Raw genomic sequence first — 23,131 nt, forward strand, 5'->3', positions numbered from 1 at the left:
CCCCCCCCATATTGAATTGAAAGTTTGTCGATCTTCATAACAAAATATATCTCAAATCTCCCTACTTCTATCCCCACTGCTACTACTGCAGGTGATAACTATGATATGCCCTTTGGATTACAGTAACATCTTCCTACCAACCTAATTTTCTCTTAAAAAAAAAAAGTAAACATCCCTGTCTGTATGGTTAAGCTAACTGAATACACAACTAAGTTCCTTTGTTTTACTGTACTTTTGGTTTTTAGGGTGTGTTTTTAAATTGAATTCTGTTTTATAATTATGTAAAACAAGGCTTTCCAGAGAAGTCTAGTTTCCATCCCTGTCCCCTCTACCCCATTCTGTCTTTCCGTCGCTCCCTTCCTCGCAGGTAACTATTTGTTAAAGTTCTTGTTTTCCCTTCCATTATTTTTCAATATAAGCAAATACAAACATATTCTCCCTTTCTCACATTAAGAGTAGTATAGTACACACATTTTTCTGGACCTTGCTTTTTTTCCCCACTTAATATATGCTGGAGATCTCTCAGTAGCAGTGTAAATATTAAGCATTCATATATTGCCTACACACATATACTACCCCTAGGAAATAATTTTTTGGTAAATTATTGGGCTTTACCTATTTCACTAGTAATCAAAGCATGATCAGCGATCAGCTCAGGGCTGACATTCACCATACGGTACCAGTATAGCTTCAGTTTCCTCATCTGGAAATTTCCTTTAGGCTGGTTGTTGTCTAGCAAGTAGCCACCACAAGTTCCATCTCCTGGACACCATAGGGACTCTAGAGGGTTAACCTAAGGCCTCGTATCTGGCTACCTCAGGAGACCTGGGTAAAATCCACCCAGCAGTGGTCCAGGCCCTATCTTGTCATGTTCCCACAGACACTACAGGAGGAGACACTATTGGCACTGGCCCTCCAGCAAACGAATACTCAATGTCCATCTGGTCTACCCAAGTTATAGCTACCTGCTGCCTGTCTACATCCCCTCATGCAGCTCCTTATGGTAACTACAGCCGCTATAGGACTGGCTCTGAAAGATCTAAGGATGATGGAAGTCACTGCAGGCATCATCTTGGTATTGCACTGCAAACATTCCTGTAATGGGACAGAGATCACAGTAGGCTGGCAATATGAAGCTGGGGAGATGCCCAGGACAGGGAACCCCTTCCTAATATTCTTCTGAGTTTCACAGACTCATTGAATGCCTAGCCAACACTGGCATAATAATATTAATTTCATTACTAAAAATGAGAGTTAACCTTTACCTATCATTTGTCCAGTGACTGGCACTGTTATAAACAAATATTAGCTTGTTTTGGTATTAAATTTATTATCATCATATCCATTTACCAGATAAGAAAATATTAGCACAGAGAGGAAGATGGCAGAGTCAGGATTCAAACCTGGGCAGCTCAAAAACAGAGCGCCCAAGTTCACCTCTTTCTTTTTCTTTCTTTTTATTTCTCTCTCATCTATCTCGATGGATTAAATTCAACCTTATTAAATATAGCATTCCAATAAATTATTTTTGTGCATTTAGTGTTTCTAGAGATAGTGAATATGTAAAAAATATGTCAGTATTATGCAGACTAGAAAACATTTTCATATAATTTTTTAGTTCAGCAGAAGCTGATATAGGATTCTGTATCATAAATAATATTACTATTAAGAGAAAGTTTCTAGTTATTAAGACAAATCAACTAATGACTACAAATTTAATGGGAAAAATAATTGGAAGAGTTTGAGATAGTTCCCAATGTCAAATAATGGCTCAGAAAAGCATATCATTTAGCTGGTAATAGCAGCAAACAGAAGATCATAGCAACAATTTCTAAAAACAATTAAATGAGTATGAAATTACTAGAATAACTTGATATTTTTTTCCTTAACTTATACCCTTTGGTAATTAGTTTTATAATAGAAAAACTTTAATTTAGGTAGAAAATAAAATGTCTATATTCAATTTTTATTTCCTCTTGATTAATGTATTAGTTTATATTATCATACCAGTTGTTAAATATTTTTAATATCACCATTTCTGAGTCACTATAATGCCCTCACAAATGCACTGCACCTTGAATTGTTTTTGGCACTATACAAAACATGAACATGCACAAATCACATCCAGATGCCTTATTAAAAACATAAGCATAGAATGAAAAAAGCTCCTCTGAGCAGTGCAATTCAAGTCACTATCTTGAAGGAACACAGAATGTCAAAGAACACGGTAGAAAAGAAGTCAAATTTTAGGAATTATTAAGAACAACTTTATCCATAAGGAAAAATAAGAAACAGACTAAATGTCAGTAACTGGAAATTACTAAATAAATATGATACATCCATGTAATAATATATTATACAATTTGTATATTTGATGTCATAGAAGTATACATATTGGCAAGGAAAACTATATTTTTGAGTGGAACAAAAGCAGATTACTACACACTGTGTAAAGTAGAAGCCATTTTGATTTAAAAATACACATGCAAAGAGAAATATCTATAAAAGGATACATGAAAATGAAAGCAATGGTTTTCTGATGGTGGGAATATGAGTAATTGTTCTATTCGTTCATCTGTAATTTCTGATTTTTTTAACAATGAACATGTGTTACTTACACAATAAAAACAGCAATATTAAGAACTTATTTAGGTGTAAAAGTTACGTAAAAAGACAGAGGTATTTCAGTGGAGAGGTTCAGGGCATCAGATCTGAGGACAGATGACTGTATTTGAATCCTGGCTCCCTCACACAGTTGCTGTACAACCTCAGACAAGTTACTCGGCCTCGCTGTGCTTAGTGTCCTCATCTGCAAAATACGGACACTGACGGCATTTGTCTCTTAGGATTATTGTGAAAAGTAAGAGAGTTAATTTATGTAAAGTGTTTAGAATAGTGTTTACTATAGTGTAATCATTCAACATATTATAACTAATATAATTTATGGAACTGTAATTAATCTTTTGTCAATGTAGTAAAAATACAGATTTTTAGACTTCAAAAATATTTTAATCTATCATCTTGAAAAAGCTGTTCATTATGAAATTTTAAAAGATTTAGTTTATAAATATTTTCCTCATAAATAATTGATGCTTAATTAAATTTATACTTAAAGAATCATTTCCAAAGTTACCAATGACCAAAATCCCATAGTATGTTTTTCTCTTAACTACTAAGACAAGGCACAATGACTAAAAGATGGTTTAAATTGTAAAAAGAAAAGAACTTTCTTCGTAACTATCTAGGCCTTAAATAACTACCATACTAATTCTCAAAATCCATTTAAATTACCTTAGTTTTGGTTGACGGTATTTCTGAACACCTCAGAGACTTAAATATAACCATATGTTCTAAGAAAATCGTTATCCTTATGAGTAGATATCAAGCAAAAGGAAAGAGATATGCCAAAGCATCAAAACACCTCTCAGCTTCTCAATGTAATTTTGAATTAACGCATCAGAGATTTCAATGTAATTTATTTTCTCAAAGGCAGCAAGTCTCCAAAGGAGAGCCCCACATCAAGACTGCTTAGATGAGAGATTTTTCAGAATTTTAAAATTAAAATAGAACCTCAATTTCATTTCACCAAAAACTGATAATTAAGTTGATATTTTCCTCTTTGAGACAGCTCTGTAATTATTCAACATGAATGGAGCAGGAGGAGTATGCCATGATGTATGATTTGTATAGTTATATGTCTGATTCAACTTTCAGAGTCTATCCCCATTGCCCAATAAAAGTTTGCATTCACTCAGGTCTCTTTTCCCTTTCCTTCTGAAATTCAAACCATGATTAATATCTGCCCAAACATGGGACAGGTAAGACATAGCCTTCTGACATTATCATATAAACAATTTGGTTCATGCTTTCGTGGTCACAACTGTCTTCCTTATTCTTCCCTTAACTTCATATTCTATCTTTTGCTATAGCAGAAACTGGAAAGAAAGGATATTTGAATGATCTCTCCCCACACTGAGGTTTAGTTTCATGACAAACTCTTTAAAAAAAAAAGTGCTAAAATTTCAGAAGTGTTGTGAACAAGTTTAGAGGACATGTAAATGAATTTAGTGCAAATGCCTAGTTAAGCCTGTACCACACTCAACGTGCAGAATGAGAAACCTGGAAGAGCAAACTGGGAAAATAGTATAGGGAAATTAATCAATTTCTAATTATTGTCTTCACGATAAAGTTTCTAATAAGAAACCAACACAACACCGATATATTCTTCAGTTCCAGTATTCATTTATAACTATTTACATTCTTTCACAGTGATGGATTTTTAACTGAGCAGTACAGAGTCAGAATCACTTCTGAAAAAATGAGAGAAGGATATACGAGGAGTTAACATCATAAATAGACAATTATGATTTCATGTTTTCATGCTCTGATTAGGTTTTTCTTTCCCCCTGTTTCCTGTTTAACTTCTTTTGTTTTAGATAAAGTGATAATTTAGAAACTTCTAACTGTAATGAATCTTCCACTGGTCCACTAACTGTAAATTAATTTAGATTAACCCTTTGAGATATAAACCCGCTCTAAGAAAATTACTTAATGGCTTTAATCAGATTACATTAGGCACGAGGGGATAGGAGGAAAGGTGTATTTTAAAACAGAAGACTCGGGACTTCCCTAGTGGTGCAGTAGTTAAGAATCCGCCTGCCAATGCAGGGGACACGGGTTGATTCCCTGGTCCGGGAAGATCCCACATGCCACGGAACAACTAAGCCCGTATGCCACAACTACTGAGCCGGCGCTCTAGAGCCCGTGAGCCACAACTACTGAGACTGTGTGCCACAACTACTGAAGCCCACATGCCTGGAGCCCGTGCTCCGCAACAGGACAGGCCACCGTAAGGAGAACCCTGCACACCGCAACGAAGAGTTGCCCCCGCTCACCACAACTACAGAAAGCCCGTGTGCAGCAACAAAGACCCAATGAAACCAAAAATAAATGAATAAATAAAATTGATTGTTTAAAAAAACAAAACAAAAACAGAAGACTCAGTCCCTGGTCTAAAGAAGTTCAGAGTCTAATGAGGAAAAATTTTGATCTTATCCAGCTGTTCCATTAACTGATATTTCCTGACTTCCTTTTACTCACTGTCTACTTTACTCCTCTTCCCACAAGGAAAAAGGTACATTAATGTAAGCTTAAAAACACACAAAAGTATACTTTCTTTGAATGGTTTATATGTATATGTAAAGTATGAAAACAAGGACCAGAAGCATATATACCAAAGTTATAATGGTTGCCTCTTTGAGAAAGGGTGAAGGGATCAAGATAAGGGAACATTTAGCTTTCAGGTTAAATTTTTGTAAATTATAGTTGATTTACAATATTGTGTCGGTTCCACATGTACAGCAAAGTGATTCAGTTATATATACATATATTTTTTTCAGATTCTTTTCCATTATAGTTTACTAAAAGATATCGAACATAGCTCCCTCTTTTATACAGTAAATCCTTATTGCTTGTCTATTTTATGAAGAGTGGTTTGTATCTGTTAATCCCAAACTGCTAATTTATCCCTCCCCACCATGCTCCCTTTCCCCTTTGGTAACCATAAGTTAGTTTTCTATGTCTGTGAGTCTCTTTCTGTTTTGTATATAGATTCATTTGTATTATTTTTTAGATTCTGCAATATAAATATTATATTTGTCTGTGTCTGACTTACTTAGTATGATATTCTCTAGATTCATCCATGTTGCTACAAATGGCAATATTTCATTCTTTACTATGGCTAAGTAGTACTCCATTTGATAGACAGACAGACAGACAGATAGATACCACATCTTCTTAAGCCAATCGTCTATTGATAGGTTCTTGGGTTGTTTCCATGTCTTGGTTATTGTAAACAGTGCTGCTATGAACATTGGGGTACACATATCTTTTCAAATTAGAGTTTTTGTCTTTTCCAGATATATGCCCAGAAATGGGATTGCTGGATCATATGGTAGCTCTATTTTTAGTTTTTTAAGAAACCTCCACTGGGATTGACATATATACACTAGTATGTATAAAACACATAACTAATTTTTAAAAAACCAATTAAAAAAAAAAGAAACCGCCATACTGTTTTCCATAGTGGCTGTACCAATTTACATTCCCACCAACAGTACAGGAGGGTTCCCCCCCTTTTTTTTTTATTGGAGTATAGTTGCTGTACAAACCCCTCCTTTTTTTTTTGGCTGTGCTGCACAGGTTTGTGGAATCTTAATTCCCCAACCAGGGATTGAACCCAGGCCCTCAGCAGTGAAAGTGTGGAGTCCTAACCACTGGACCACCAGGGAATTCCCCATTTGTAGACTTTTTGATGCTAGCCATTCTGACTAGCATTTGATGCTAGTCATTCTGGTGTGAAGTGATACCTCATTGTGGTTTTGATTTGCATTTCTCTAATAATTAACAATGTTAAGCATCTTTTCATGTGCCTGTGGGCCATCTGTATGTCTTCTTTGGAGAGAAGTCTATTTAGGTCTTCTGCCCATTTTTTGATTAGATTGTTTTTCTGATATTGAGTTGTATGAGCTGTTTATATATTTTGTAAATTAAGCCCTTGTTGGTTGTATTACTTGAAAATATTTTCTCCCATTCTATAGGTTTGTCTTTTTGTATTGTTGATCATTTCCTTTGCTTTGCAAAAGCTTTTAAGTTTGATTAGGTCCCATTTATTTATTTTTGCTTTTATTTCTGTTGCTTGCAAGATTGATCTAAGAAAATATTGCTAAAATTTATGTCAGAGAATGTTTTCCCTATGTTCTCTTCTAGGAGTTTCATGGTGTCATGTCTTATATATAGGTTTTTAAACAATTTTGAATTTATTTTTGTATATGGTGTGAGGGAGTGGTCTAATTTTATTGATTTACATGTAGCTGTCCAGCTTTCCCAATACCACCTGCTGAAGAGACTGTCTTTTCTCCATTGTATATTCTTGTCTCCTTTGTTGAAGATTAACTGACCACAGGTGTGTGGGTTTATTTCTGGGCTCTCTATTCTGTTCCACTGATCTATAATATATGTCTGTTTGGGGGCCAATATCACACTGTTTTGATTACTGTAGCTTTGTAGTCTTGTCTGAAGTCTGAGAAGGCTATGCCTCCAGCTTTGTTCTTTTTCCTCAGGATTGCTTTGGCAATTCTGGGTCTTTTGTGATTCCATATAAATTTTAGGATTATTTGTTCCAGTTCTGTGAAAAATGTTATGGGTAATTTGATAGGGATCACATTAAATCTGTACATTGCTTTGGGTAGTATGGGCATTTTAACAATATTAATTCTTCCAATCCAAAAGCATGGGGTATCTTTCCATTCCTTTGAATCCTCTTCAGTTTCCTTTATCAATGTTTTATAGTTTTCAGCATATAGGTCTCTCACCTCCTTGGTTAAGTTTACTCCTAGGTATTTTTTCTGACATGATTTTAAACTGGATTGGTTTTTTACTTTCTTTTTGATATTTCATTGTTAAAGAAATGCAACAGATTTCTGTATGTTAATCTTGTACCCTGCTACCTTGTTGAATCCATTTATTAGTTCTAATAGTTTTTGTATGAACTCTTTAGGATTCTCTATATAGAGTATCATATCATCTGCACATAGTGACAGTTTTAACTCCTCCCTTCCAATTTGGATACCTTTTACTTCTCTTTTTTGTCTGATCACTGTGGCGAGGATTTCCAATACTATGTTGAATAGAAGTGGTGAGAGTGGGCATCCTTGACTTGTTCCAGAATTCAGCAGGAAGGCTTGCAGCTTTTCACCAGTGAGTATTATGTTGGCTGTTGGGTTTGCTGTAAATGGCTTTAATATGTTGAGATATGTTCCCTCTATACCCACTTTGGTGAAAGTTTTTGTCATGCATGGATGTTGAATTTTATCAATTGCTTTGTCTGCATCTATGGAGATGACCATATGGTTTTTGTCTTTTCTTTTGTTAATGTGGTGTATCACACAGATTTCTTTGCATATGTTGAATCATCCTTGCAAACCTGGAATGAATCCACCCTGATCATAGTGTATGATCCTTTTTATGTACTGTTGGATTTGGTTTGTTAATATTTTGTTGAGGATTTTTCATCTATATTCATCAAAGATACTGGCGTGTAATTTTCTTTTTTTTGTAGTGTCTTTGTTTGGTTTTAATATCAGGGTGATGGTGGCTTCACAGAATGAATTTGGGAGTTTTCCCTCCTCTTCAATCTTTTGGAATAGTTTGAGAAGGATAGGTATAAGTTCTCCTTTTTATGTTTCGTAGATTTCCCCACTGAAGCCATCTGATCCTGGATTTTTGTTTGCAGGAAGTTTTTTTTATTACAGATTCTATGTCACTTCTAGTGATTGGTCTGTTAAAATTATCTGTTTCTTCTTGACTCAGTCTTGGCAGGTTGTATGTTTCTAGAAATTTGTCCATTTCTTCTAAGTTGTCCAATTAGTTGGCATATAAAGGTTCATAGTATTTTCTTACGTTTTTTTTGTATTTCTGCAGTATCAGTTGTTATTTTTCCTCTTTCATTCCTTATTTTGTTTTTTTTTTTTTTTTTTTTGAGTCCTCTCTTTTCTTCTTGGTGAGCCTGACTAGAGGTTTGTCAATTTTATCTTTTAAAAAAATCAGCTCTTGGTTTTATTGATCTCTTCTATTGTTTTTTTATCTCTATTTTATTTATTTCCTCTCTGATCTTTATTTCCTTCCTTCTGCTGACATTGGGTTTTGTTGTTCTTATTTTTCTAATTCTTTTAGGTGGTAGGTTAGGTTGTTTGGGATTTTTCTTGTTTCTTGAGGAACTTCCCTCTTAGAACTGCAATTGCTGCATCCCAATATGTGCTGTCATTATTGTTTGTCTCGAGGTATTTTCTGATGGCCATGCCCCGCTATGCATGTACTGACATTGGGTTTGGCCCAGACCACATCCCAGGCCCTCAGGGCTCTCTCCATGCACCTAGATGGAGTCCTCTCCCAGGGCTAACCACACGAGTTTCAGTGCCTAGCTACTGCATGTACTAGCAGCCTCCCTCTCCACAGTGCATGTTTCCAGCTTGGAAGTGTGATGAAGTGGCAGCCAATAGTACTCGTCCTTCTCCACCCTAACAGGTTAAATTTTTAAAAGCAAAATGTATCCATGTATTACTACATAAAGTTCTTTAAAATATAGCCATAAAAAATTTCTGGGAAAAAATATGCTAAAGTATTAATGGTGGTTGATTCTGGGTGGTATGAACATGAGTGAAGGACATTAACTTCTTAGTATTTACTGTTTAAGTTCCTACCAGTCCATCACAAGGCAAGGTGTACCATTTTATTGGTTGATTAGTTTATTATTCTTATCAGAGATGCTCATATTAACAACAGTTGCCTTCTCACAGTTCCTAGAACTATACCTAAGTATCATAGTGATAGTGTTACCTTTATTACTGTTGAGACTGTTACAAAGACTTACAATATTAGATGGAGCTTCCTAAATCTCCTATCACATACTCTAAAGCAAAGGTCTACAGTCAAGATTTCTGCCAAACATTAAAAAATAATAATAAAACTAAGGTGTAACACTGCAGGCACAGGTAGTGTGCCACCTGCATAGACCCTTATGCTCTTTGCTGTGGTATGCTTAATACAATCACATCTGCAGGTGACAGGAGACTAGTTCTAGATTTCTGTACCCAAGATAATTGGAGTACTTCCCATAGGAACCAACTCCCAAAATCCTTCCCCTTATCTAAGTGATTTCCCACAATAGTCCATCATGAAGTTTTATAGTATCTCAAAAAACCAGCTCTGGCTTTTTTGGAATAAGCCTAGCAGGTAAAGTAATAAGTCACCAGTATTTCCTTAAGGGCTGCTCAAGTTTTCCGCTAAATACAGCAGGCATAATATACTTCATATCTGAGTTTGAGACCAAAACCCCAGATATTCCCCAGTTGTATGGTTCTTGATTTTCCTAGGTGTCCAAAGTCTTCATGAAATTCTCTTAGAACAATGAGATAGCAATCTTGGAAGAAAAAAAGTATCTTTATTCTTGTACTAGGTAGGAGAGTACCTGATACAGTATGTTATGGTGGTCAAGCAACTGTGTCTGAATCAACTGATCCTGGATTTGTATCCCAGCTCCTACAGCTGGGTAAACTTGGGCATGTTAATGTACCTCTCTAAGCTGCTGCTTTTTCAAAATTAATTAATTAAACAGATAAGTAAGTAGTAAAATCAAAATATTTCTGTGAAGATAAAATTAAATTCTATACAAAGACTTCAGCAGAGCCTGAAACACAATAAACATATATTTTACTGTAGCCACATTAATAAACATCCCTCTGGCTGGAGGGCTCCTTTACCATAGGGCCTTCCCACCATGCTATCCTCCAGATTTCCACTATACTCTAAAATAGTGAGGGTTTCTTCCCTGGGCTCCAAAGTTGACAGCCATGTTGGGCCTAGTCTTCAGAAATAGCTTTGAGTTTTCCATTTCCTTAAAGAGATTACCTCACAAAGTACAAACACACTTGCCTCCCTCATTAGGGACAGTTTCCTAGGAGATGTACCTTGTTGGTAAGCTTAAACTTATAGCAAATACAGATGTTCTAGTCAGTTTAAACCACCCATTATTGCCCTCAGGTAATAAGATTATTGTCAGTCCATTTGTGACTCTATGTAATGCTCCCTAAATGTATCTGAGACTGAGTTCCTATATGCTTTGCTAACAGAAACCTGTAAAGTATCAGGTCCCATTAACTGTCAGATTGCCATTAGCATTATTCCTCCACTTCCCAGACATGCCTCAACCCCTAGCAATGGACACAGGCCATGTTTGATTTATAGTGTATCTCTCTTATTTACTCGCTTGGTTACTGAATAGTTCTTTTTAAAAGCACTGACCTGTTCTCTGGTTACAAACACTTAGAGCCTCAGTTTTGCTGTTAATGAACTGTATGATCTTAGTAAAGCTGCACGTCTCTAGGTGTCAGTTTTGTAATCAGTCAATTAAGGATATCTTTAATGTCTATGATTTAATTTCTATCATTCCACTACTAGACAAGTATCTCAGACAAAAAAAAAATTATGAAAGATATATATATAGATTTACCATGGAAAACACAGCAATCCCACTAGCTTATTTTAAGACGGGAAGTGTATAAAAATAGGTTTTTAGGACCACTGTGTACGGCTGTGTAGGCTGTGCACTGCAATAAGTACCTGGCTGAGGGGGATGCTTAAGTACAGTGTGCGTTGGGTCCACCAAAGCTTACACCTGGAGGAAGGAATGCCGTTTTCTTCTTACATAGGTGGTATCTGCTAATTGAACTATATTCTCATAATGAACTGTCTGCTCAAAGGTGGTACTGCTTTCTAATTCATCTACCCAGCAGGCTATGCCTTTACCTAAACTGCACAAAGACATCTCATTTTACAGGTCACAGGTGGACTGCAAAAGTAGCACTATAAAAGAATTCTACACTACTAGTAACAATTGATCTCATCACATAAAAAGATCTCCAAAACACAAAGATGCAGGAAAAGTCTTCAAGATCAATTTCTCCCCACATTGGTCATACTTCGAGTGCAGACACACATACACAAACACATACATAATAAAGAATTCTTCAGAGGAGACATGTTCACAAACAAAAACCTGAAGTCAAAGAAAAGGCTTATCAAAAATCTAAATAAACCATGTAATATAAATAACTTTTACTATTTTAAGACTAAAAATTTTTGTGTCAAAGCCATCTGGAAAACACAGACACAATTTTTTTATACTTACCCTCTTCACACAGAAATTATGAAAATCAATAGAACAATATAAAGCAGTTAAAATACATTTAAAGAAAATATAAACAAAGAATTTATTACTCTTAAATATTATTTTAAAAGTAACATTTAAATAAAAGGAATAAAGAAGTGAGTTTTAATGACCCTAATTTTAAGAAAACATCAAAATCAATAGCATGCAGCTTGTGAAGCAGCCATAGAAAGAGAGTGGCAAGTGTGTGTGTGTGTATATATATGGGTTACATGTACCCTAAGACATAAGTGATGCTGGAAATTATTTTTAATAGCATTTAAAATTAACTCACCAAAAAAAATAACATCATATGATTTTTAATAATATAGCTATGCCACCATATGTAAATATAGCTTGGTAATCTCTATGGTGAACTGAGAATGAAAAGCTATAAATAACAGAGACATTCTAATAATTTTACACTAAGTTTGTTCTTTATATAAAATCTAATAGGCTTCTCCTATCTAATATAAAAATGGAAAGTACTAAATAGCATGAATGGAATTTCAAAGGTTGTTCTATCTTACCAACTTAAACGATATCACAACCTACTATTTAACTCTTAGACCTTTTTAAAATAAGAGGATTATCAGAAAATCTGCTTAATTTTAAGAACAACAAAGTAAAATAAATTAAAATTGTGAACAAAGAAATTTGATAAATTATTTTAATATTTATTTTTCCTAGAAAAATTTCTTATAGATATTATCCCCTTTTGTATTCCAAAAAATGGAAGATTAACATGGCCACCTAGAGGAGAAAATATGATCAACAAATAGAGGCCATAATATTTTCTTACTTTTTCTACAGTATCTGTATTTCAGATTTATAATATATAAACTGCTCTAAAGGACCCAACTGAAGGGGTTAATTATGAATGAAAGAGACTTAGGGAGGACACTAAAGCAGCAGTGATGATCAAACAGAAGCTAAAGCATCATTCATTTTTGCAGTGGACTTGACAAGTACAGCCTTTATAAACTTACTGTGTGACCTTAGGTTAAAAATTACTTGTTTGATCTAAAATCTCCTCTCACTTCTGTAAAACGGAAATAATCTTATCTACCACAATGTGTTGCAGTGAAGCCTAAATATAACAACTTGTACAGAAACTAACAGAGTCAGGCACATAGTAGGAGCTCAATGAATGGTAGTTCTCCCTACTTGATCAGAAAGTTCTCTTGCACTGGTCCTCCTAATCCCTATCCAGGCCCTCCCTGACCCTCTCTACTCTTGTATATATTTCCAATACTGGCTGTTCCAAAGCTTCTCTACTGGAATTATTCAGAGTTTGAGAAATGGGGTAATGGTTCTTTACCAGCCCTAATGAGGTAACAATATGTCATGTAAAAAATGTACATTTAAAAATATTTTTCCTTCTACCTTATAATTCCCTTTAGTCACCTCAACCCACATTAGTCAAGTGTGATCTTCATAAACCTGCAGAATAGTGTGCAGAATAAAGGGTCAGAGCAGTAAAGAGAAGCATAACCTACTCTACCGATTCCTTTTCTTGTACCTCAGAAGAATGAACCAAATCCTATAAGAGAACTATACTCAGTAGCCCTCTTAGGTGACTGGACATGAAGTGAGCAATACTTCTCCTGAGTCAGCTATGCAGAGGCACAACCACCTGGCAGAGACTCAAATGTGTATTAGAAGCAAATCCCCATCCTTCCCAAATATATACCAGAGGAGGGTTACTATTGTTGGGTTGGAGGGAGAAGGTGAACCCCTTCAACTACCTCTCTTTCTTGACTCTGAAAGTTGATAGAGAACAAGTGGTATGAAAGTGCAGGCAGCAAATGTACACTCTCTTCCACTTATTCTCTCCTAATCACCTTCAATCTCATGTATGATTCTACACTACTAAAATGTACACTGAAAGTAACTGATCATCTTCTACTGGACAAAGGGGCTTGTCTGAATTCTCATCCTCCCCAGTCTCTCTGTGGTGTAGCATTCAAAACTCTCCTTCCATGTCTGACGAAATGCAACATTCTCCTGATTCCCCAGTTTATGGTTGTTACTTTCTCTTCTCTGTTTAAGCGACATCCTTAATTCTCTGTTAATGAAAGAAAATGACTCTCTTATCTTTTCTCTCCATACATTCTCCCTCAACAATTTAATCCCTTCCCTTGGTTCCTATTCTCTTAAGTATATACAATCTGAAAAAACCTTCTCCCAAACTCCATTCATGATTTCAAGATTCACAGCCATTTCCAGTTGCCTAAATATTCTGCCTTACCATATACACAAAACCACTTTTATCTTCCACCCCAACCCACCAACCAAGAAAAAAACCATCCCTCTCTGGATTTCTTATTTATATTAATGACCTCATCATTTTCCTAGTCATAATTGCTGGAAACTAGTGTCATCTTTGACACTTCCTTCCTTCTTTCTAATGTTCCAAATACATTTAGTTCCTAAATCCAGTAAATTGCACCTCTGTAATGTCTCTCCTATCCTCCTATATTCCTCTTGCCACTACTTTAATTCAGATTTTTACCATTTCCCACATAGATGACTCCAAAGACCTCCTTAATTGGTGTCTTTTCCTATAGACTTCCTGTTGCTACATTACTCTTTCTAAAGCACATCCCTGGTCATGGTTCCTTGGCGAAAAACTTTTAGTGAGTTTTCACTGGTTAACAAATTAAATCCAAACTTCTACTCGGTGAGGAACTCCAGGCTTTAGACCTCATCTCTTTCCTTTTTATTTTACATATATATATGTGTGTGTGTGTGTATATACTGATATACAGTATATGTACTGATACACTATACATATACATATATATACTTATATACACACACACACACACACATACATACATACATACATACATACATACATACATACACCTATGTTAGAACCAAGAGGACTTTTCTCTTGTCCTGAAATAGTCCCTACATTTTACCACTGCATACTCTGGCGTTTATGAACTTCCCTCTATCTAAAATACCTCTGCTTATTCTTTTCAACTTTATACCCATTCTTCAAAGCTGAGCCCAAATGCCATTTTCATGGATGTTCTCTCACATCTTCCCCAATGGATGGTAATTCACTCCCTTCCTTAAAACCTTTTAGCATTTTATAGTACTTCTGCATCTTTGCCTGTGGGCATGTTCAGAACTTACTATCACTTGAAATTGCTTTTCTCTAAAATCTGGAGCTCTGAAATCTCCCTCTCTAATCAAGTTTTCCTATTCTTCCCCGACTCCACTGATTGCTATGAGTGTATTTTGCACTCACAGCAATCACTGATTTTTCAATTAGCAATAATCTATGATACAAAAAACTATCCTCCTAGTCTACTGTTATCTTACATTATCACTTGATCATCTCCCCATCCTAAATCCCAATGACAGTATTTTAACAACAACAAGGATATCCATCTCTACCTGGATATTCCACAGACACCTCAAATTCAGCATGACTGAAACTAAATTATCTCCCTCCCACAAACTTACTTCTCTTATGCTTTCTAAACTAATTAAACAATCTTAGTCCCTTACTCATTGCATATGTTCAGTCACTCACCAGGATATACTGAGACCATCCCTCAATCTACAAATTCTTTGTCCCTCAATTAACATTGCTAATGAGGATTTCATCACTGTTTATCTAACCAGTCCTTTTGCCTCCAGTAGTTCCTACCTCCAATTCATCTATTACAGTAGTTAAATAATCTTTATTAAACACACTGACCTAAAAGTGCCACACTATCTAGCTGAAAAACCTTCCAGGGTTCTACATTCCCTATAAGACAACATCCAAACTCCTAAGCACGGCATTCAGCACAGATCCTAGGTTAAAGACACTGAAACACACTGTCTTCTGCTTTCCTGCAATCACTATTACATGGTGGTTGAACAGTTCTCCCTCAAGTCTAGTTCACCTATCCTGTGAAGACTGCATCATACATCAGACTTCCCCTTTCGCCACCTCCCAAAGTCTCAGTCCTCCTCCTCTGTATTTCTACATTACGTTGTTCATGTAACTAGCAGACCTCTTAACACACTACATCACACATGTACTCACTGGTCATCCTCCTCCAGTCTGTGGGCTCTTTAAAACAAGCTTGTTTTTTTGTTTTGTTTTTTTCGGTACACGGGCCTCTCACTGCTGTGGCCTCTCCCATTGCGGAGCACAGGCTCCGGACGTGCAGGCTCAGCGGCCATGGCTCACGGGCCCAGCCGCTCCGCGGCATGTGGGATCTTCCCGGACCGGGGCACGAACACGTGTCCCCTGCATCGGCAGGTGGACTCTCAACCACTGCGCCACCAGGGAAGCCCACAAGCTTGTTTTTATTCATCTTTACATCCACAGGATCTAGTATGGCACATAAAAAACTTTCAACAAATGTTTATGAAATAAATAATTTCAGAATGCCTAAAATCAATCTACCCTGTGTGCTTTATCAAATGATTTAGGGTAGAAATGGTAGAAAAGTACAAGTCGGTCCTAAATACATAGGTGAAATGAAATGAGAGGGTGATTCCAGAGGTGAGGGCAGGAACAGAAGAGCCACTGAGATTATGCTTCTCTCTTCACCCCTTTTCCCACAGATTGTTGAGCCACGCGAGAATAATAGGACTACAAGGCAGAAGCAGTCAAGCCAGCAGAGAGGCAGAAGTGAGCAGGAAAAATAAAACCCTAAACTGAACCTGCAGAAAGGGAAGTGTCTAGGGTCACAGACTACACAGGGCATGCTCCAGCTACTCACCATCATCCCCATCAACGCTGAATTCACCACCCATAACTACGACTACCGCTTACTGATCACTTACCTATCACGCACCAGACACTATGCTAAAAACACCACACATACCATTTAATGTCCATGACAACCCAATCAGCAAGGTATTATTCACTTAGAGACAATGAAACAAACCTAGAAACTATCAAGTACACTGCCCAAGGTTTCGCAGCTAATATGGTAAGTCACAGGGCTAGAATGTGAACAAGGATCAGGCTTCAAGACCCATTCTCTTTCTGCTCTACTATTCATGAGCCAGAGTTTACATAAGTTGGGGACTGGCTTTACTGCTTTTGCATTATTTAGTTATCTTTGTAAGCACATGTCTTATTTTCTCTAGTACTAAGAAAGGTATTTTTGAGGGTAGAGTGCATGTCTAATATTTTTTATTTCTTTCCTCGCATCTCATAATGAGCCTTTCATATTTGATTAATTTCTTACTGTACCTATGTGCTAGCAGAAATAAAAGGGAGGTATATCAGTCTTTAGTTAGCATGAAGCCAAATACAAAAATTTAACTCCTTTGACAACTGTATGTGCCAGAGTAAGTCATCAATAGTAGTAATAGGCCCCAAAACACAAACCACAGCTACAATATTAAGGTTAGTTTGTGTTTGATATAATAATAAAAATGCTATTTAAAATATATTGCTCTTTTCTTCATATCTGGGCATAAGTAAAATAATTACTAGGAGTGGTCACACATTGTATCAAGCACACAAACAACTTACTTAGATGTGGAAATAAAAATGCTTTAGGTAATGGTAAAACCTTTTTTATTTCTCTTTTAGAAAGATATAAAAACACTTGAGAGTGGACCTGTATCTTCTACTTAGGCTGAGTTCTAATGTCAATGTCAGCACATGAGGCAAAAATTAACAGGGGACAAAAAAAATCCTTGAAAATTCCTTAAATTTCCTTTAAAGTCTCATACAATACAGTACCGGCTCTCAATAAATCTATCTCAGACAGTTTTCCCTGCTACATGGAAGAGATCACCACTCCTTCTGCTTCATGCCACATGAAGCATCTGGCTCATGTTAGGGCCCATACTGAATGAAAAAGCATTCATTTACACACTAGAATCGTATTCAACACTGTGAGATTCTTAGACCATACCAGTTCCTGTAACAGGTATTGAGGAACTGATTCCATCTAAGACAACAGCAGGTTCACACTTCCCATCTCATGATTGCTAGGCATATGTTCATTATGAAAAGAGAGCTAGAATTACCACTGTATTTAAATTATTTGGTGTTTTGCTTTGGGGTGTTGTTTTGGTTTTAGTTTTGGTTTTTGGCTTGAGTCCAAATATTTGAATTTGAATAAATTATATTCCCAGAAATGTGACCCTACTATATATGCTATCTCTTATTTAGTATGCAACCACAGACACCTAGAGTTTTAGAAACAAATAATCAAATACTATAGTGTAAAAAAAAAAAAATACTTAACCTATCTTACCTTCATCTATTGATGCTTCGCTACTGTATCCATCATACTCTGCAGAGAGAGGGCTATATTTCTGTCTTGTTTCCCAAGTATAGCTCTTTTGTCTAGAATCTGCCAATGGTAGTCTGGAATTGTGTGTTCTGGATAAGGCCTCATGATATTTACCCAGTGCTTCATCTTCACTTTCAGAGGATGAACCATGATCATCTTTGTCAATGTAGGAATTATCTATTTGGAACAACAAGGAGAGCAGATCAAAATATAACCCAATAAAATGTAGCGAATTTGCTATAGTTACATACATGTTACATGCTTATATATATATCACATATATTCATACACACACAAATATATATATATATAAACATATATATACACATACACACAATCTGAATTTTCAGCTTTAGAAAAATATTTTTTCATTTAAGAAGCCCAAGCTTTAGATTTTTATGTTTTAATGGAAAAAACTCACTTGTATATTTGAATTATATAAATAATATTAGTCATAGGGATTTTCGAACCATGGTACAGGTAAACAGAGTAATAGGGCTCTCCATCTTACACAATTTTTTTTAAAGCATCAGTAGCACACAAAGGAAGTTATAAGTATTGCCAATACATATGGACCTGATTCAAATAACTCATGCTACAAGAGATGTTTTTGGTTATCATCTTAGTCAAAATTTTCGTAACTGATGACGCTCAGTGTTAGAAGCAGAACAAAGAAATGGACAGACATACACTATTGATGGAATTATAAGTGGTACAACTTTTCTAGAGAGCAATCTGGCTATACATATCAAACTTTCTAATCTGCATAGTCTTTGACCCATTTTTAGGAATTTACCAATTCCATTTCTAAGAATTCAGCCTAAGAAAATAATTAACAAGTGAGCAATGATATGTATTTGAGACAATTTACTGCACTGTGTTTAACAGCAAAGGAAAACAAAAATAAAATATAAGCTAAATGTCCATCGCTGAGCCTTGGTTAAGTAAATTATGATACCTCTATGCAATGATATACTACACAGTCATTAAAAATGAGGTGAACTTACAAGTACTCACAGGGAGAGAATAACTACCACATCATGTTAAGAGAAAAGAGAAGCTTTTCTCATGTTAAGAGAAAAGAGAAGAAAAGAGATTAACATACGTATGCCTACATGCAACATATACACACATACATGCAGTATAAGTTTACACGTACATACAAAAACGTCTGGAAGCATATACACCAAGCTTAACACATTATCTGTGAAAGGCAGACTTACTATGAAAATTCTACTTAAATATACCCAAATTTCAAATAAATTTTTCAGAAGGTAAATAATTTTATATTATTTTAAAAAGCACTAGTTATTACCATTTTTAAGGTAAAAATTTTGAAACTGCATCATGTTGAGATTCATTTAGACCACGATGCAACCTTCTCAGAATTATAAAACAACTCTAGAAGGATAAAGAGACCATAGCAGTCAGAATTTATTAGTTCAGTCTAGATATTTCTCTCATTATACTCAGCTAAGATCATCTGCACTAGAGAAATCAAGGTTTGATTTGTGGGGAGACACAGACCGAGTAATTTTAAAATATGGGATAGAAGTTGAATGTTTAGAGTTAGAAGTAAGGGAGCTTGGACATCACTAGTCTAAGTCCCGCTTTTTAATTCAGCAAAATAAAACCATCAAAGGGTAAAACTATGACTGATGTTATATTCTGCACTGTCCAATTTAGTAGTCACCAACCACATGCAGCTATTTAAACTAAGTAGAAATAATAAAATTTAAAATCTAGTTCTCCAGTGCTACTAACCACGTTTCAATTGCTCAATAGCTACATGCGGACAGTGGTTACTGTATGGAGCAATACAGATATGTAGAACTTTTCCATCATTGCAGAAAGTTCTATTGGACAGTGCTGAGATAGCAGATCTAGTCTAGAACCTAGGCATTCTGACTCCCAGGGTTTAGCACTTGTGGGATACCATGGTGGTGGTCTTAAGGCAGCAGGAGAGCTCTGAGGAGGGTAACTAGAAATTCACCTACTACAAAATATTACCTAAAGTAGCCCTGCATTCAGGAACAGAGAAGGAAACTCTTCCTCCTCTTATTATACCTTATAAGCTGTCAGAACCTAGGACACAGGCACTAGCAACATTATAGTTCAGCTAATTGAAGGGACAATCCATATGGGTCAAATGATTTTCAAAACGATTTTAGAACATAACATGTTTCAGTTTAGTACTGACTATAATCTAGAATACTTCAGAAATATTTGATTTCTTTTAGGTAGCAGCATGTTTCTTAATGAAAACAAATCAAAACAAAATTTAAAATTCTGTATTGCTACTGCAGTATTTATTACTAGCATCCATTCTACTGTTATTTTATGAATAAAATAATATGTAAACTATTCTACTTAATTTTATTTCTCTTTTAATTTTTGCTACTTCAAGTAATAAGGCTACCAAAACTAAACCAAGGCTACCAAAAAAACACTGAATCTGACATTCAAAAAACTGCTACAAGAATAGACTTCAAAATGGAGGTATTTCCAAAAATTGGCATTCCTTTTTAATTAGCTCATCCATCCTGGATCAGCCTCTATTATATCATTTTTAAAAACATTCATATAATTGATAAATAGCAGACCCTATTATGCACAAAGTCATGTAGCAGAACTGAAACAGTCTTCTTCATTTCTACTGCTACTCAGTATTTTGGTTATTATATGAGAATGTAAATATACACACAAATTCTGTATGTATCTTTTATAAATAAAAGCCAGTGTACTTCTGGCCTTGTGATCAGATCAGCAATTAATGAAAATGACTTAAGTATACGTATAACCAGGTGTACTAACTAGCGATATGAAGCAATTCTGCAACCAAAACCAAGTAACTGTCAGCTAATTGTTTTTAAAATTGTCACAAATATTGTGGATGAAAACTATAACTGCTTAGTTGGAATCTTAATTCTACATAGAGAACTCATGAATAATAACAGATTGTTCATGTATACATATTGGAAACATAAGTCATATAAAACTCTTAATGTATGGCTAAATGAATAGCTACATATCCTGAAGCATGTTATTCAATAAGATAAAAATCTATTGCTCTCAAGGAAAAACATAAAACCTTTGGTACATTCTTACTAGGAAAGATGTGAAGAGCAACACGGTATAAAGGGCTTAAGGGTTGGTTACAAAAATATAAAAATTTTAAATCTAACTATAGCACACCAAATAAATTCCAATTAAAGTATGCACACTACTTAAGAAAGCCACAGAATTTCTGGTTGTAAAATAAATGGGCATTAAGTAAAATTAAGGCCCTTAAAATTGGCCAAATAATGCAGGGACCAGGGGCAGTAACTAAATTAGAGGTATACAGATAACATGAATGCTTTTGAAATGACTGTGAGAAAAAACTGCATGACTTTAAAAATGTCTCCCAGCAAGAGGATTCAAGAAAGTCTTAAATTAGATATACAGACATGTATAGAAAAATTTAGAAATTTGGATGTTTTCCTAATGTAAAAAATCAAGAGAAAATTTTATCACTCAAACTCACATTAGGAGACCTCACCTTTTTCTGGTATTATCTCAGAATATTTTTCATCTTTACTCTTTGCTGTTTCTTTTTTGGCAGAAATGGCTTCGTTTTTCTTTGTTTTTATGTCTCCTTTCACTTTGTAGTATTTTGTTGGATTTATTTGTTCTTTGATTTTTCCAAAACACTTACCTTTAGAATTAGCTGATGCTGCTGGATGTATGTCTTCTTTCTTAATGGATTTCTGTATCATATGTCTATTGCTTTCCAAAATACCTTTTGGAGAACATTCACTTCCTGAACACTTATTCCCTTTGGATCCTTTACTTTTAATATGTTTTTCAGCCTTCTTTAAATAATTTTCTTGCATTTCTTGAAATCTTACCTCCTTTAGGTCATGCTTACTATTATTGGAAATTCCTAATCCATATTTTCTACATCTGTCAGTACTTTCAATTTCTTGACAAGTAGATCCAGCCCTTGCATTCTGCTTGCTAACTGATATCCTACCATGACTCATCTGGCCTTTCAAAGAAGAATCACCAGCAGTATCGGTTTCTTGATATTTTGATAGCATCTGTTGCCTATTATTAATATGTTTAAATACTCCTTCATTCATTCCTTGATCTTGCTTTTGTGAAACTGAAGTATTATAGCTATTTATTCGATTTGCTTGGTGCTCTAAATCGAATTGTGTTTTCTGACAATTCGTGTTTTTGGAGACTTCTGGTAACGTGGTATTTTCTTGCTTAGAAGTATCTACAGCTTCTGTTGCTGCAGGGCTTTCCTCTTCTGGGCGAAAGCCACTTATCATACTTGTTACCTGTTCAGTAACTGAGTCAGTGAACGCATAGCTGACTTCCCCCACAGCAGTGGTGAAATCTTCCACAGCATTACTGATTGTGTCCACCAGAGAGGACACTGAAGGCAGATTCTGCTGAAAATTTTTGAAAAATGCCATTTTCTAATTCCTTGTTCCTAAAAGGTGTAATAATGGAATTTTCTCTTCTCAAAAAATCAACCACTTTCAAGTCTGAATTTAACATTTACTTAAATGGTGCTATTCATGAGCCCAATATCAGTATTTCACATTGTATCTTTTAATTTTTCTGTAAATGCTTACGCAATGGAAGAAATATGTTGAAGTAAAGACGCTTCAAAAAATATCAAACCACTTGGTTTAAACGTAATGACTTTTTTCCCACTCCACAGCTATCATAACAGCAGCAAGACAATATTTTCCCCTCAAATACTATTGAGTTTTTATTCTATACCTGCAAGAAGAAGTATAAAAAGGATTTTTATTATGTACTTTTTAGTTTATTTATTAATAGTCTATGTATGGGAACTACCCTATCTTATTAACAAAGTACCAATATCATTTCAAAATAAAAAATATATTAAGGGTTTCCCCTATATATTCCCCTAAATATATATTTGTTTACGTATCTAAACAATTTTGCATAGAGGTTAGAATAGGGAAGAGCAGAGGGTGAACATTTGCAGAGTTGCTATTACATGTAAGGCATTGTGATTTACAAATTTTATCTTACTTGATCTTACAATAACTCTAGGAGGTAAATATTATTA

General features: G+C 35.3%; 1 protein-coding gene across 4 annotated transcripts in view; it reads right to left on the reverse strand.

Moving 5' to 3' along the window:
• SYT14 (synaptotagmin 14) overlaps positions 1 to 23,131 on the reverse strand; it is a 236,577-nt gene that overhangs the window by 132,843 nt on the left and 80,603 nt on the right. For 2 of the 4 annotated variants that reach the window (XM_028488489.1, XM_024133832.2), the window contains exon 3: positions 17,998 to 18,213. In XM_028488489.1, the coding sequence (XP_028344290.1) occupies positions 17,998 to 18,213 (216 nt within the window). Of the gene's footprint in view, positions 1 to 17,997; positions 18,214 to 21,577; positions 22,503 to 23,131 lie in introns of those variants that run through there. The other 2 variants (XM_028488488.1, XM_055084099.1) reach the window with 2 other exon arrangements.

Source organism: Physeter macrocephalus, chromosome 4 (assembly GCF_002837175.3).
Source record: "Physeter macrocephalus isolate SW-GA chromosome 4, ASM283717v5, whole genome shotgun sequence".
Lineage (NCBI taxonomy): Eukaryota > Metazoa > Chordata > Mammalia > Artiodactyla > Physeteridae > Physeter > Physeter macrocephalus.